The sequence below is a fragment of the Mustela putorius genome, unplaced genomic scaffold (assembly GCF_011764305.1).
Source record: "Mustela putorius furo isolate JIRA1106 unplaced genomic scaffold, ASM1176430v1.1 tig00000596_pilon_pilon_pilon, whole genome shotgun sequence".
Taxonomy (NCBI): Eukaryota; Metazoa; Chordata; class Mammalia; order Carnivora; family Mustelidae; genus Mustela; species Mustela putorius.
In genome coordinates, this window is record NW_025421428.1 from 1,875,528 (window position 1) to 1,888,110 (window position 12,583).

The following is a 12,583-nucleotide window of genomic DNA, read 5'->3' on the forward strand; positions in this document are numbered from 1 at the left end:
CCAAAGCCCAACCCAGGCCTTTATCTCAGGAGCCAGGAGTCAGGACCTGAGCTGAAACCGGTAGTCAGCCGCTTAACTGACCGAGCCACCCAGGCGCCCCTTAGCCTTACTCTTTTACGGAGCGGACCTCTTCTCTCTGAATAAAGTTGAACCCCAAACCCCCACGTGTGGAATGAAGAAAGGCACAGCTGTGCTGGCTGAGGCGGAGTGCAGGGCCCCCTTGTCTGCCTTCTGCGGGCTGGTGACCCCTTTGTGGGGCTGCGAGAGGAAAGACCCAGAGATAGCTCATACATGCCCTGTGAAAACGGAGTCTGAAAGGCCTGGGTTTGACCCTCCTTCCTGCTGGGTTCCAGAGACAGTAAGTATACCGGGAGATCTGGGAAGAAAGACCAGGGAGCTTTGGTCCAGTCAGCCCAGAGGGAGGCAAGGGAGGCATCCAGGCATTTAAGGAGCCTCTCACTCTCAGGTGAGAACCTTGCACTCCCATGACCCAGCCAGGCAGTGCCTCCTTAAATGGATCCCGGGCTGTGCTTTGATTGCTCTACTGACTCCAGGCCCCCATCGAAGGCCCTCCAAAGGTAGCTGACCCATTAGCTAACCAGTTTCTTCACCATAGAAGATAGGGATGCTCAAATCTGCTTTGTCAAGTAATTTTAAAGTTAAATAGATAATACACTGTGAGCACCCAGAAGAATGTCACCTAGCAGTCAGGGTTCTTGTCGGTTCCCTTCCACAGTCCAAGGGATCAGACCGGAGGCAGAGGCTGGAAGTTTGGGGCACATTTGGGAAACAGTGAGAAATCCAAGGACAGTCCGAACAGAGAAGCAGAGAAGAGCCCAAGCAGAGAAGTCAGAGAGGATCCAAGAAACAGCTGGACTGGGCCACACAATGCCTGGCTGGCCAGCTGTAAGGGCATCTCCTGCTGGCATTCCCGGTAGGGGATGGGGAACAGAAGGAAACTTGCCCCGAGTCTGAGCCTGCAGATGGAGCAGGCAGACGCGGCACTTACCTCTCCCGAGGCAGCTGGTGGTTGGGATTATGACGGCAGCGGACGCTGAGGCCGAAGAGCTTGCGGGCTGTGCGCTGGATCTTCTGCCTCTGGGCCTCGGTGGCGCTCTGCAGGAGCTTGTACCGGTTCTGCAGGTCCCAGTCGTTGCCCCAGTGCTGATGGATGCTCCCGATGGTTAGGAAGTGGTTGCTGGGGAGACGCTTCATAAAGGATTTAAACTCATCTAGCAAGAGAAAAAGCCCAAAAGAGAAGTGCTGAGTGCTGGGCAGCCACCCTCTGAAGTTGTCTCCAACGCTTAGTCCCACCTATGAACACAGCAGGCTTGCAAATAAAGCTCCCTCCTCTGGGGCCCAGGAATGCTGCTGCTGCTCCAGCCCTCACTGTTCTGACCACGCCATGCAAGGGTCTCTCCACCTTCATGGAAAGTCCTTTTCCTTTGCTCACAAGGGAGTGGGTCCCCATGGAAAAAAGACTATGGTCATCAGAACGCCAGCTTGATAATGATAGTCACATCTCATTTGTCTTTCGAGTTACTTAATATTTTTTTTCCAAATCAATTAAACCACCCTTTTCTTTTCTCTCTCTCTCTTTTTTTTTTTTTTTTTTTTTTTTTTGCATTGGAAAACCTCCATCACATACTTTCAATAGAATGGGAGCGATAAAGCCGGACTAATTGAACATAATAAAAAAATAAGCTAAAGTTAAAAAGAACAAAGTGGGAAACACAAATTTGATGAAAACCATTTTAACAGATCCTGGGCCGATACTCTTGCCGGTTAAATGCTTGAACCCCTGCATCTGCTCTCGCTGAGACACACAGGAAGGTCATGAGTGGTAGACAGGTGCTAAACTACATTAGCACCAACTCAAAAGTTCTCTTTGGTGTCATCCGCAGGGCGAGGGAGAACGGAGATGGGTCAAGCTCCCCACTGTGTGATCCAGTCCCGCTGGAGATTGCTTACGTACCCTTTCACGTCACATCCCATTTTGGGGACATCCCAGCTGAACAGATGGGGCGAATCTTTTGTCTCCGGGGTAAGTTTTCTGCCTCAGGGTGTGTGGGGTCTGTGTTTCTGAGTTTCAGTCTTTGCTACAACTTGACATGGCCTCAGAGACTCCCTAGGCTAGCTTTCTGGTTCTGCACAGAGGGAAACTGAGGCCCAGAGTGGGGGAACGATTTTCCGAAGGTAGGACAGCCTGCGAGTGACAAGAAGCAGGACTCAAATCTGAGCTGTTGTTTTTTTAATATAACATTCACCCCTGCCATCCCAACCCCCCACTATTGGGGAAAAAAATTAAGGGGTTGGTCATATTACAGGGAAAAAAAAGCACGAAATGCTTAGGGATCGGTCTATCTATCTATCTATCTATCTATCTATCTAACTTTGCAGCTTAGTACTTTCACTTCATGTTGTAAAACCTACAAGGAAATTTCAGATCCATTAGGCATTCATTTTATTTTAAAAAATGCCTACATAAGCTTTCAATAAGCACCATGCTCAGTCTGAAACACCTAACCTATATAAATGATTTTACACCTAAACCATATAAGTACTTTTAGCGCCTCCTTTTACAGAAACTAGGACACAGAGAAGTCAGTTAACTTCCCAAGGTCACACAGCCAGTAAATGGTAGAGTTAGAACTCTGGCCAGGCTCTGAATTGAATGGCCTTCCTCAGCACTATTCACTTACTCTCGACACGTAAGGAGGACCAGTGGATTGGGAGAAAAACAAGTAAATAAAAGGTGCTCAGAACAGGAATCTCAGACTCCCACCAAACTTCTGGCATGTCATTACTGACAGTCGGACATGTCAGAGACCAGACCGCATCTCGTCCCTTCGGCAGCTGTACAACCATCATGCTTTCAATACCTCAGTTTCTCCATCTGTCAAACAGGTATCCCGGCACCCCATGCAAATCTGGAGAGAGTGACATCAGACTGTCTCTGTCTCAACACTTATTGATGTACAGAAAGTGTTCGGGGGTGTGTGGCAGTGTAGGACTAAAAGACGGCTGGGCTGACTGATTTATTCAAGGAGCTGGCTGGAGGCAGGGGCCTAGCCCGAAGGACTCTGTGCTCTTTGGCTGCCCCTGTGTAAGATATGCCGCCCTCCTGTGTTAGGCTATGTTGACCTCGAAGGATATAACAGCCATTTCAATGAACCTGAATATGGGTCAGATAGGGGTATATAATTTAAAAGTTAAAATGATTTGATTTTCTTGACTCAAAGTAGAATGCTTCCCTCCCAGTAAAGGAGGTATAGACAGACCCCCTTTGGGGTATGTAAACTAGATTGGTTCTATCTGACCACCAGCACTCTGGCCATGAAGGAATCATTGGCTTTTCCCTTTGGGCTGGTCATTAATCTCTCCAAAGTGCCTGGTTGGCTGGGGCCTTAAGGCCATTGCCTGAAATGAAAAGGAGGAAAATCCACACGCACAAGCCACATATACATGTGGAGATGGGTGAGCTTGTCTTAATGCATAAAACCATTCCAAATGGATAAGTACAGGATATCTGGAGCGAGTGTGTGCTCTTGTGGAGAGAAAGTGTGCCATGGAAATCATTTCTGTGGCCTATTCAACTACTCTGCGACTTCTCAGCTGTGTCTCCTGTCCGACCCCCCAGCCAACCCCCTGAAAGTGGTTTCTCTTCCTTGGGAATAAGATTAGATACTAAGGACCTTTCCTGCGTTGCACACAGCCAACGCTCTCCTCTGCTTTTTAGTAATTGGCAGAATCTCTGCAAAAACATTTTATCAAATGCTTCTTTTATTTGAGGCCAAATAATGGCCATCATGTTTCTTTCCGGAGCCTCTCTTCTCTGAATCCCTGGGACTTTTTAAATGGATTGATGGCTGCAGGTTTCTAGGGCGGCCCCGGCTCCATGTGAGCTGCAGGAACGCGGGCTCACTCGTGCATCGTGGGTTCCACACGCTGGCTGGGGGCTGAATTCATGAAAACCAGCGGTTTTCCAACACAGCTCAGTATGGCTCAGCTTTCACCTGGGGTGCACAGCGGCTCCAAGGTATGATTTTGTCCGATCAAAGGCTTTCTCTGTGAAACATTTAAATGAATTCAAATATGAAAACCACAAACATGTCCTCTCAATTATCAGATGAGGGAACTGAGGCCTCGGGGGTAAAGAAGAATTAATAAAGTTCCAGAAGCTCTTACAGGCCCTGGATTTGGAATCAGGGATTCCATCACCAACTCTGTCATTTGCTAACGATGGGGCCCTGGATAAGGCACTGGGTCTTGGCACCCTCCGTTCTCTAGGATGCAGGAATATTACTACTCACTACAATGCAGTTGTTGTGATAAATTTAAGGAATATTAAGTTTAAAAAAAAAACTATAATGCATATGTCCATTTATTTAGCTAGCAGATACCTGAGCTGGTGTTAAATGCCAAGTATTTACTTGGCATCTCTTCATGGAAGTCTCAAGGCTTCCCAAGCTTTTCATGTCCAATACTGAGCACACAGTACTTTTTCCCAAACCTCCCAAGGTGTTCTAGCTCAGTGAATGGTACCAGCGTCCATCAAATTGTCTAACTAACATACCTAAAAAAAGTTCTTGAATCTCAACACCCAACTCTTCAACTCACAGAACCAGCGTAACATCAAACCCTAACTATTTCTGCATCTCTGCACATTCCCCGTTTTTCCCACCTATACCATCCTGCTAACCACGTCACGGTCTTCTCCCTCCTAGGCACCCTGGGATGGCCTCTCACTGGCTGACCTGCACTCACCCACTGATTTCTGCATCTCAGATGCTCTCCCCCAACTCCCCTCTCCTGATCCGCCCAACCGGCTTGGCCACGTCAGCCTCCCCCTGCACGGATTCACTCCTTCTTCACACGCCTGATTAAAATATTGTAACTATTTGTATGGTCATATGATTCATGTCTGGCTTTCACATTCACTAGAAGCTCCACGGAGGCACAGCTCCAACTTTGCCCCTCACCCACTTTATGGCCCCGGGAGACTGACTTTCCTCCCCTGAAATTCATGACCACGAATTTTCTTAACCTCGAAAAGCTGGAAATAGTACCTGAAAAGTCACTTGAGCTTTGACAAGCTGTGGATTCTTTGGATATCCATATCTGTATCGCTCTTTACCTACATGTGCAGGTATGAAAATCTACATATATATACCTATTTACACACACACATACATACACACACACACACTCAGGAATCAATACAGATATTTTGACTCTCCATTCTCCAGAAGCTTCTCTGTGTTATGGGGCATTACTCTATCTTCTGGGTACCGTAGAGATAATACATCTTAGGACCACAAACTCAATTACATGATTCATGACTCCATTGAATGGACTGACTGAGTACCTCCTCCATGACAGCTACTACATGGGGCTCCATTCCCTCCCAAGTGAAAGAGTTGGGGGTCACTGACTATTCCCTCACAGTGGGTCCTAATTCCAGTTAGACCATTTTCTTTCCTAATCTTGGCTCGGGACCATTGACATAGTACTACTAGATTCTCTACCTGAATTCTCCAGGTCCTTATAAGCTTCGGCCCAAGACTTGGCCATGTTGGCCAGCGTGTACTCCATGATCTGGATGTCGGTGATGGGGCAGTTGCATTGTGGGAATTCCTCCGCACACTGACATCTACACTGGCTGTTCTGACACACGTACTCCCCCTCACCATTGCACATGATGTAGCTCAAGGCCGACTGGACAAACTTCTCTTGCAGATACTGAGGGAAGATGATCTGAAGACCTGTTTGAGAATAGCAAGAAAGGCAAAAAAGAAAGGTTAAGGAAGGTGTTTCATTAACAGTTTTGAAAGGTGATGCGTAGGAATCCGAAGCTGCTAGCCTTCTTCCGTGTACTGTATCCAAAACAGTTCTGGGTCTGCCTGGATCCAGACAGGGCCCCACTGGCGAGGCCTCCAGTTGCAATGCTCCTACTTAGACTTCTCCAAGTCATACCTTGGCCACCCCTGAAAGGCATACCTTTTTTTTTTTTTAATTTTTTAAAGATTTTGTTTATTTATTTGACAGAGAGAAAGAGAGAGAGATCACAAGCAGGTAGAGAGGCAGGCAAAGAGAGAGAGGGAGGGAAGCAGGCTCCCTGCTGAGCAGAGAGCCCAATGCAGGGCTTGATCCCAGGACCTGAGATCATGACCTGAGCGAAAGGTAGAGGCTTAACCCACGGAGCCACCCAGGTGCCCCTGAAAGGCATACTTTATTCTGCTACACTAGGACTGAGGCCAAAGCTGAATGTGGCCTACGCCTTTTCCATTTGGGGAAAAAACCCTTAGTGAAATCGCACGATCATTGTTTATTATTTTTTTTTTCTTATTTCCTTCATTCCTTTTGTGTTCCTTTCTTCAAATATTTATGAACTCTATTTATGAAGCACAGGTCCTGAGCTAGGCACTAGGTCTATAGAGATAAAAAAGACATGATCCTTGCCCTTGGGGAGTTTACAGTGTAATCGGCAGGGATAGACACGGACACACATCACCCTAACATTGCTTTATAGACCTGCAGCAGAGATGGCCGTAGGAGGTGACCGGAGAGCAGAAGGCTGCAAATAGCCTGGCTCGGATAGCAGGGAAGCCTTTATAGGGGAGACGGCACTGGGGCTGTCTGAAAGGTAAATAAGAGATCCTCATGTAAAAAGAAGAACAGGAAGTGCCTTCTAAGGAAAGGAAGAGCAAGAGTGGAGAGGTGTGTGTCTGGGAGTTGCTGGAATGAATGCGGACGGGTGGGGGTGCGGAGCTGTAGGGGAACAGGTGCCAAAGGGCTCAGGGCAGTATTGTATGCTAAGGACTTCATCCTGTGGATAATGGGGAGACACTGGTAAATTTTAAGCATGAGAGAAATATAAGGAGTAATATAAGAGTATAAGAGTAATAGTAAGAATAAGAGTAACATAAGGACAGTGGTATAATTTAGTAAGACCAGTGCATCATAAAAATAGCATCAGTCCAGGATGACATCAGGGAGGACTTTTTTTTTTTTTTTTTTCTTCTTTGCTCTAAACTCAAAGAGGCCAAGGCCCCCTGGAGGGGACAAGCCCAAGGCTAGACAAGCCCAAGGCTAGAGGACGAACACTCTGAACCATACCCCATACTCTTTTTCTCTACACCTGCCCAATCCAAGTCTTACCCTGACAGCGGAGGACGGAGAAAGGTTTCTCTGGGTGCGTGCACTACTCTCGTGCTCCTGTGATGGGAGCAGACCAGACCATGGCCCAGGGCGTGGAGCTAGAAAGACAGCTCTGGGCTAAATGAATTCCCAGAAGCACTTTCACCTAAGACATTTCTCTCTGCCTCATCTGGGGCTGCCGGCCGTTTCAGCTGCGAATGCATATGCGGGTAACGGTTTAACAACCCACTGTGTGAAAAGTGACTGTTCTCTGGATTGCATGTTCTTCTCACTCATGCTTCAGGGACACCTCCTCGTCCTACTTGCCAGGGGTTTGCGGAATACGCTCAACATTTCTCTCCTTCTGCTTCACAGTTGTGTTTCTACAACCCCCCCCCCCCAATTATTTTTTTTTTTAAATGAAGCTATCTTCATCAGGCTGCTAAAAAAGACTGTGTTCAGAAGAGCACTGTGGGAAAGAAGGTGGCACCTCCAGCACAAGCCTTAAGGCAGGGACCCAGGAGGCAGTTAAAAGCTGGGCACTGCTAGGCAGGCCCCTCTAAGTACTCCCCACTCATCTCGGGCAAATCCCTCAAACCTCTTAAGGCTCTACTTCTTTCTTTTGTAAAAAGGAGATGCTTTTAGTACCTACATCAGAAGGTTGTTGAGAGGGCTAAGTGAAGGAATCCCCGAAGACCGTCCAGAACAGCTCCTGGCACATGGCAAGCAAAGAGTAAATGTTACCATTCGTATCTTTTAAAAGGATCTATTTATATTTGAGAGAGAAGAAGAGAACAGGGGGAGGGAGAGAGAGAATCCTCAAGAAGAGTGTCCGCTCCACGTGGAGCCCGACACGGGGCTCCATCCCAAGACCCTGAGATCATGACCTGAGCCGAAATTCAGGAGTCAGGCACTTAATGGAATGAGTCGCCCAGGTTCCCGAATTCATTCCTATGGGTGATGATGATGATGGTGGTGGTGGTGGTGGTGAAGAGGACAGTGATGATGAAATCCCTCCCGGGACTGACTTTTTTTTTTTTTTTTTTTTTAAGGCGCCAACAGAATCTTCAGGTTAGATGAACAATAGCTGTGGGTATTGAATCAGAAGAAGAAAATACTCAGCAGGGCATCTCAAGCTGTTTGCAGGACTTTACGAGACGCAGAGTTTAGAACTCCATGTCCTGTTGAAGATATGGTGGTGGGGGTACGCTATTCAGGAAGGCGGATCCGTATCAGTCCCCATGGAAGGTATTCTAACAGACAGAAGGAGCGCTAGGGCTTGGGTGCTGCGGGCTCCAAGACCGGAGTAAGCTTCACACCAGTGGGCAAGGGGTCCACGTGAGGCTGAGCGACGGCTGGGGAGGGCTCAGCGTGCAGGAGGGTGATGCAGACACCACACGATGGGGCCAAGCATATCGAACAGCAGAGTCCCTTTTCAGCTAAGTCTCCGGTTCCTTCAGACTATGCATTATTGAGTCATTTTATCTGTATCGCGGTTTTCGCTTCCAAAGCAAAATTTATTTTTAGCTGATCCCAATCCCCTATAGGCATCTGAGTCTATGGATTGGGGTTAAGTTTCTGTTGGAACTCTATAGACTCTCCTCTCAGTCCTATTTTTCTAGCTTGCTCATCATTTTCTTTCTCCCTTTTGTAGGGGATAAAATATTCTATTCTTGGTCCCAGCCCAAAAGGAATTTGGGGAGAGCATTTTTAGAAAATTGCGTCAAATCATTTCTCCGTTTGGCAAGGATACAAAAGGCAGTATTACCTACCCCCATTTAATGCAACTGAACACAGATGAATTTGGGGTTGGGGGGTTTCTGGGAGCAGCAGAAACACAAAACTGATTGCTCTTTAAAAACGGAAACTCAGATCATGCCGAGCTGTCTCTGAGGCAGAATCTCCTGGGCAATTTTGAAAGAGAATAATGAAGACGTAGCAATTAAAAAGCACTTTTCTGCAAAATGTCATTACTGTTTAAAGTTACATAACCATTTCTACGGCAGCGGAGGTTCACAGAGCAGTCACCGCCGGAGCGGTCTCCTGATGACCTGTGTCCAACAAAGAGGTCCATTGCTGACCTCCAAATTGGCGCCCGAGTCCTGCCGGCTTCAATGGGAGTCATAAATAACTTGGAGGGGGACTTGGCCTGTGGAGCCACTGTTTGAAAGATATACAGCTGCCGGCTGGGGTGGAATATTCTGGCCCTACAGTTCCCAAAGACACACAGAGAGTGGGGGGGGGGGCGGGGGGAGGAGGAGGAAGGGAGAGACAGGTGAGAGAGAGAGAGAGGCCACCATTATTGCCGAGCATATACATTTTGCCTCAAAAGACCCGGAAGGCAATAGCTGAGAGTTTCACTTGAACACCAAGTCACTCGTGCTGAACATATGGGATATCTCCCCCTAATCTCATTATATTAAAAAAAAAAAAAATCTTGTTATACTTTAAATTGGAATGTTTCACTGTTCTGCGAAGTGAGTGGGCAACGTAGATGTGGGAACAACCACGTCATCTTCGTTCTCTTCTCCTTGCCCAGCTCCCTGAGTCTTCCTCCCACCTCACCTTCAACACAGACATCTCCCAATCTTTTCCTATATTTTACATACAGTCTGTGTGCGGAACAGTGATTTCTCCTCTCTGTCGCACGGGCGGATCTCTCTATCCCCTTCTTTCCCCGCCTCCTGCAATCCAGACCCCTTCCCAGATCACCCAAATTAAAACGCGTCTTTTATTTTCGTCATAGGATTCGTTACTGGTGGAAGTGATCTTATTGATTTGTTTTCATATATTTTTTTTCATCTCCCTCATTAGCGAGTGGGCTTCAGGGGCACAGGGGCCTTGTCTGTTCCCCTCACACTCTCCCTCAGAGTATACATTAAAGCCAAGCCAGTAGAGGCTCCAGACACTCACTTGTTGGATTTTCACTCAACAGCTATTCTCTTTCTCACTCTGACTGGAAAAAACGAAAAGAAAAGGGGGGAAAAAAAAGTGGTCCCTAGGCACTTGGAGGATGTTGGAATTGGCCCAAAGCTGGCCTGAAGTCCCACCATCCAAATAATGGACTCAGGCCTCACATCCAGGAATGGTGACTGGATGATGGAACATGTGAGGGCTCTTGTGGCTCAGGGGCGAGAAAGAGCAGGACCGGAGACACCTCCTGCCTCAGTGTCCCCATGGTGGCTCCGATGTAGAGCGGCCTCGGCAGATGTCTTAGCCTCTCGGAAGTCCAGGGTCCCTGCCTGTGAGGTTCAAACTCCGAGATGGCTGTGAGGCATATACGAGGGGGAGGGGCATAAACAGCATTCAGCAAGAAGCTGGCTGCTATGGCTGAACATTTGTGTCCTATGTCAACGGAAGCCCGAGCCTCCAGAGCGATGGCGTCAAGAGGCAGGACCTCAGCAGGGGAGGAAGTTTACATCAGGTCACAAAGGTGGGCCTCTGCGACAGGATTAATGATCTCTTAAGAAGAGTAAGAGACTGGAAAGTCTCTCTCTCGCCCTCTCCCTCCACGGACACACACACGAAGGAGAGGCCACATGTGCACACAATGAAAACATAGATGTCCACCAGCCAGGAGTGTGCCTTCACCAGACCCCGAATTTGCTGGCATCATGATCTCAGAGCCTCCCGAACTAGAAAAGGAAGGTCTCTCGTTCAAATCACGCAGTCTATGGTATTTTGCCACAGCAGCCCAAGCAGACGAAGAGAAGAGCGTAAGTAAGTGTTCAATAAACACTAGGCTTCCTCATGTACGCCACATCAGAACATAATCCATTCTCTAAACCGAACTTGAGTCCTTCTTGGAAACATCCCCCCGAGTAGCCCCACTTGGGCCGGTAGGAAACCTGCAGAGGGTGCCTGCCTATGAGTTGTTACAGGTCTCTGTGATTTACCATTCCACTGTTACTACATCAGGGTATCTTCCCCTTCTCTTTTATCCTTCCTTTTCTTCTCTCCTTCTCGGTCCTTCCGTGTGCCCGGCACCATGCTATGGACACCTGGGGGAATGTGGCAGCCAGGCCCAGTGTCTGCCCTCACGGACCTCCGGGCATAGTAAGAAGGTGTGTAAACAGAAACCAATGCTCTACCAGAAGCACGAAGTCGCTCGGAGAGTGCAGAAGAAGAACACCTACCCCAGACTAGAGTAGGGAGGGTCATAGACGCTCTCCCAGAGGAAGTGGCATTTAGGCTGAGACCTGATGGATTCATGGGAATTAGGTGATGGAGGTCAGCAGGAAGAGCAGTTTAGAAAGTGGGAACGACACATCCCCAAAATTCAGGCAATAGAACTCTTTCCAGCTAAGGACCAACCTGACCATTACCTTCCTTTCTTGATTAAGGTTCATCTTTTTTTGTTTGTGTGTTTGCTTCCAGGTTCCCTAGAGAAGAGATAAAAGCATTCTGGTGCCTCAGAGAAGACCAAGTCTCCGAAGGGAAGAATGACAGAAGGCAGAGATCTACCTAAGGAACCTGTTCTAAGGAACACCATTGCTTGCAGTAGCAGAGGTCGAGGATCCTTCTCCCTTACAAAGGGTATAAGCTGGGATTCAGAAAAACAAACAAGGACTCACTGCACTGTTGAGTTTCAACCACTGGGGAGCACTAGAGTAACAGAAGAACTTTCTGAGGACCCCTACACTGAATTTCTTGATACCTGTTCAAGGACACCGTGTTTCCTGTCGGAACCTGGCACCTGGTCCAGGGGACCGCTCGGTGAGTGAGGGAGAGGGGAAACCGATCAACCAAGCTGAAGGTGCCTCTAAGATTTGGGGGTTGCAGTCCAACCTTCATCTCTGCCCCTGATCCTGCTCTTTTGCTGTGAGGAACTCTTAGCTTCTTTCAACAAGTAGTACATGGGGCGTTGTTGGAGGAAATGCTTCACGTTCTAAGGACACAGAGGGGCTACTTGGAGATTCAAAACTAAAGCATAAAATCCAAGTACAAGAGACAAAAGACTGCACTGATGATTAAAACAAAAAGCAGCATTACACCTGGAACCTAGCAGGTGTTTAATAAATATATTTTAAATATGGAATAGGGGCGGGCGCCTGGGTGGCTGAGTCAGTTAAGTGTCTGACTCTTGGCTTTGACCCAGGTCATGATCTCAGGGTTGTGACATCGAGCCCCACACTCAGTGGAGAGTCTGTTTCTCTCCTCCTCCCTCCCTCTACCCATCTGCCCACTTGCCCTGGCTCTAAAATAAATAAATAAAATCTTAAAAGAATAAATACTGAGGCGTGCCTGGGTGGCTCAGTCGGTAAGCATCTACCTTCAGCTCGGGTCCTGGGATGGAGCCCCATGTCCAGCTTTCTTCTCGGCGAGGAGTGTGCTTCTCCCCCTCCCTCTCCCTCTGTCCCTGCACCCCCCCAACTCGTGCTCACTATCTCAGATGAATAAATAAAATCTTTTAAAAAAATAAATAAATATTGAATCAACCAGT

The 12,583-nt window shown here is 47.8% G+C and overlaps 1 protein-coding gene across 1 annotated transcript in view; it reads right to left on the bottom strand.

Annotated features, from left to right (window-relative positions):
* Positions 1–12,583, bottom strand: part of BRINP1 (BMP/retinoic acid inducible neural specific 1) — a 170,430-nt gene that overhangs the window by 23,714 nt on the left and 134,133 nt on the right. Inside the window, exons 6-7 of the mRNA XM_004775642.3 lie at positions 5,529–5,765; positions 1,010–1,232 (exon numbers count right to left, since the gene is read on the bottom strand). Coding sequence (XP_004775699.1) covers positions 1,010–1,232; positions 5,529–5,765 — 460 coding nt within the window. The remainder of the gene's footprint in view (positions 1–1,009; positions 1,233–5,528; positions 5,766–12,583) is intronic.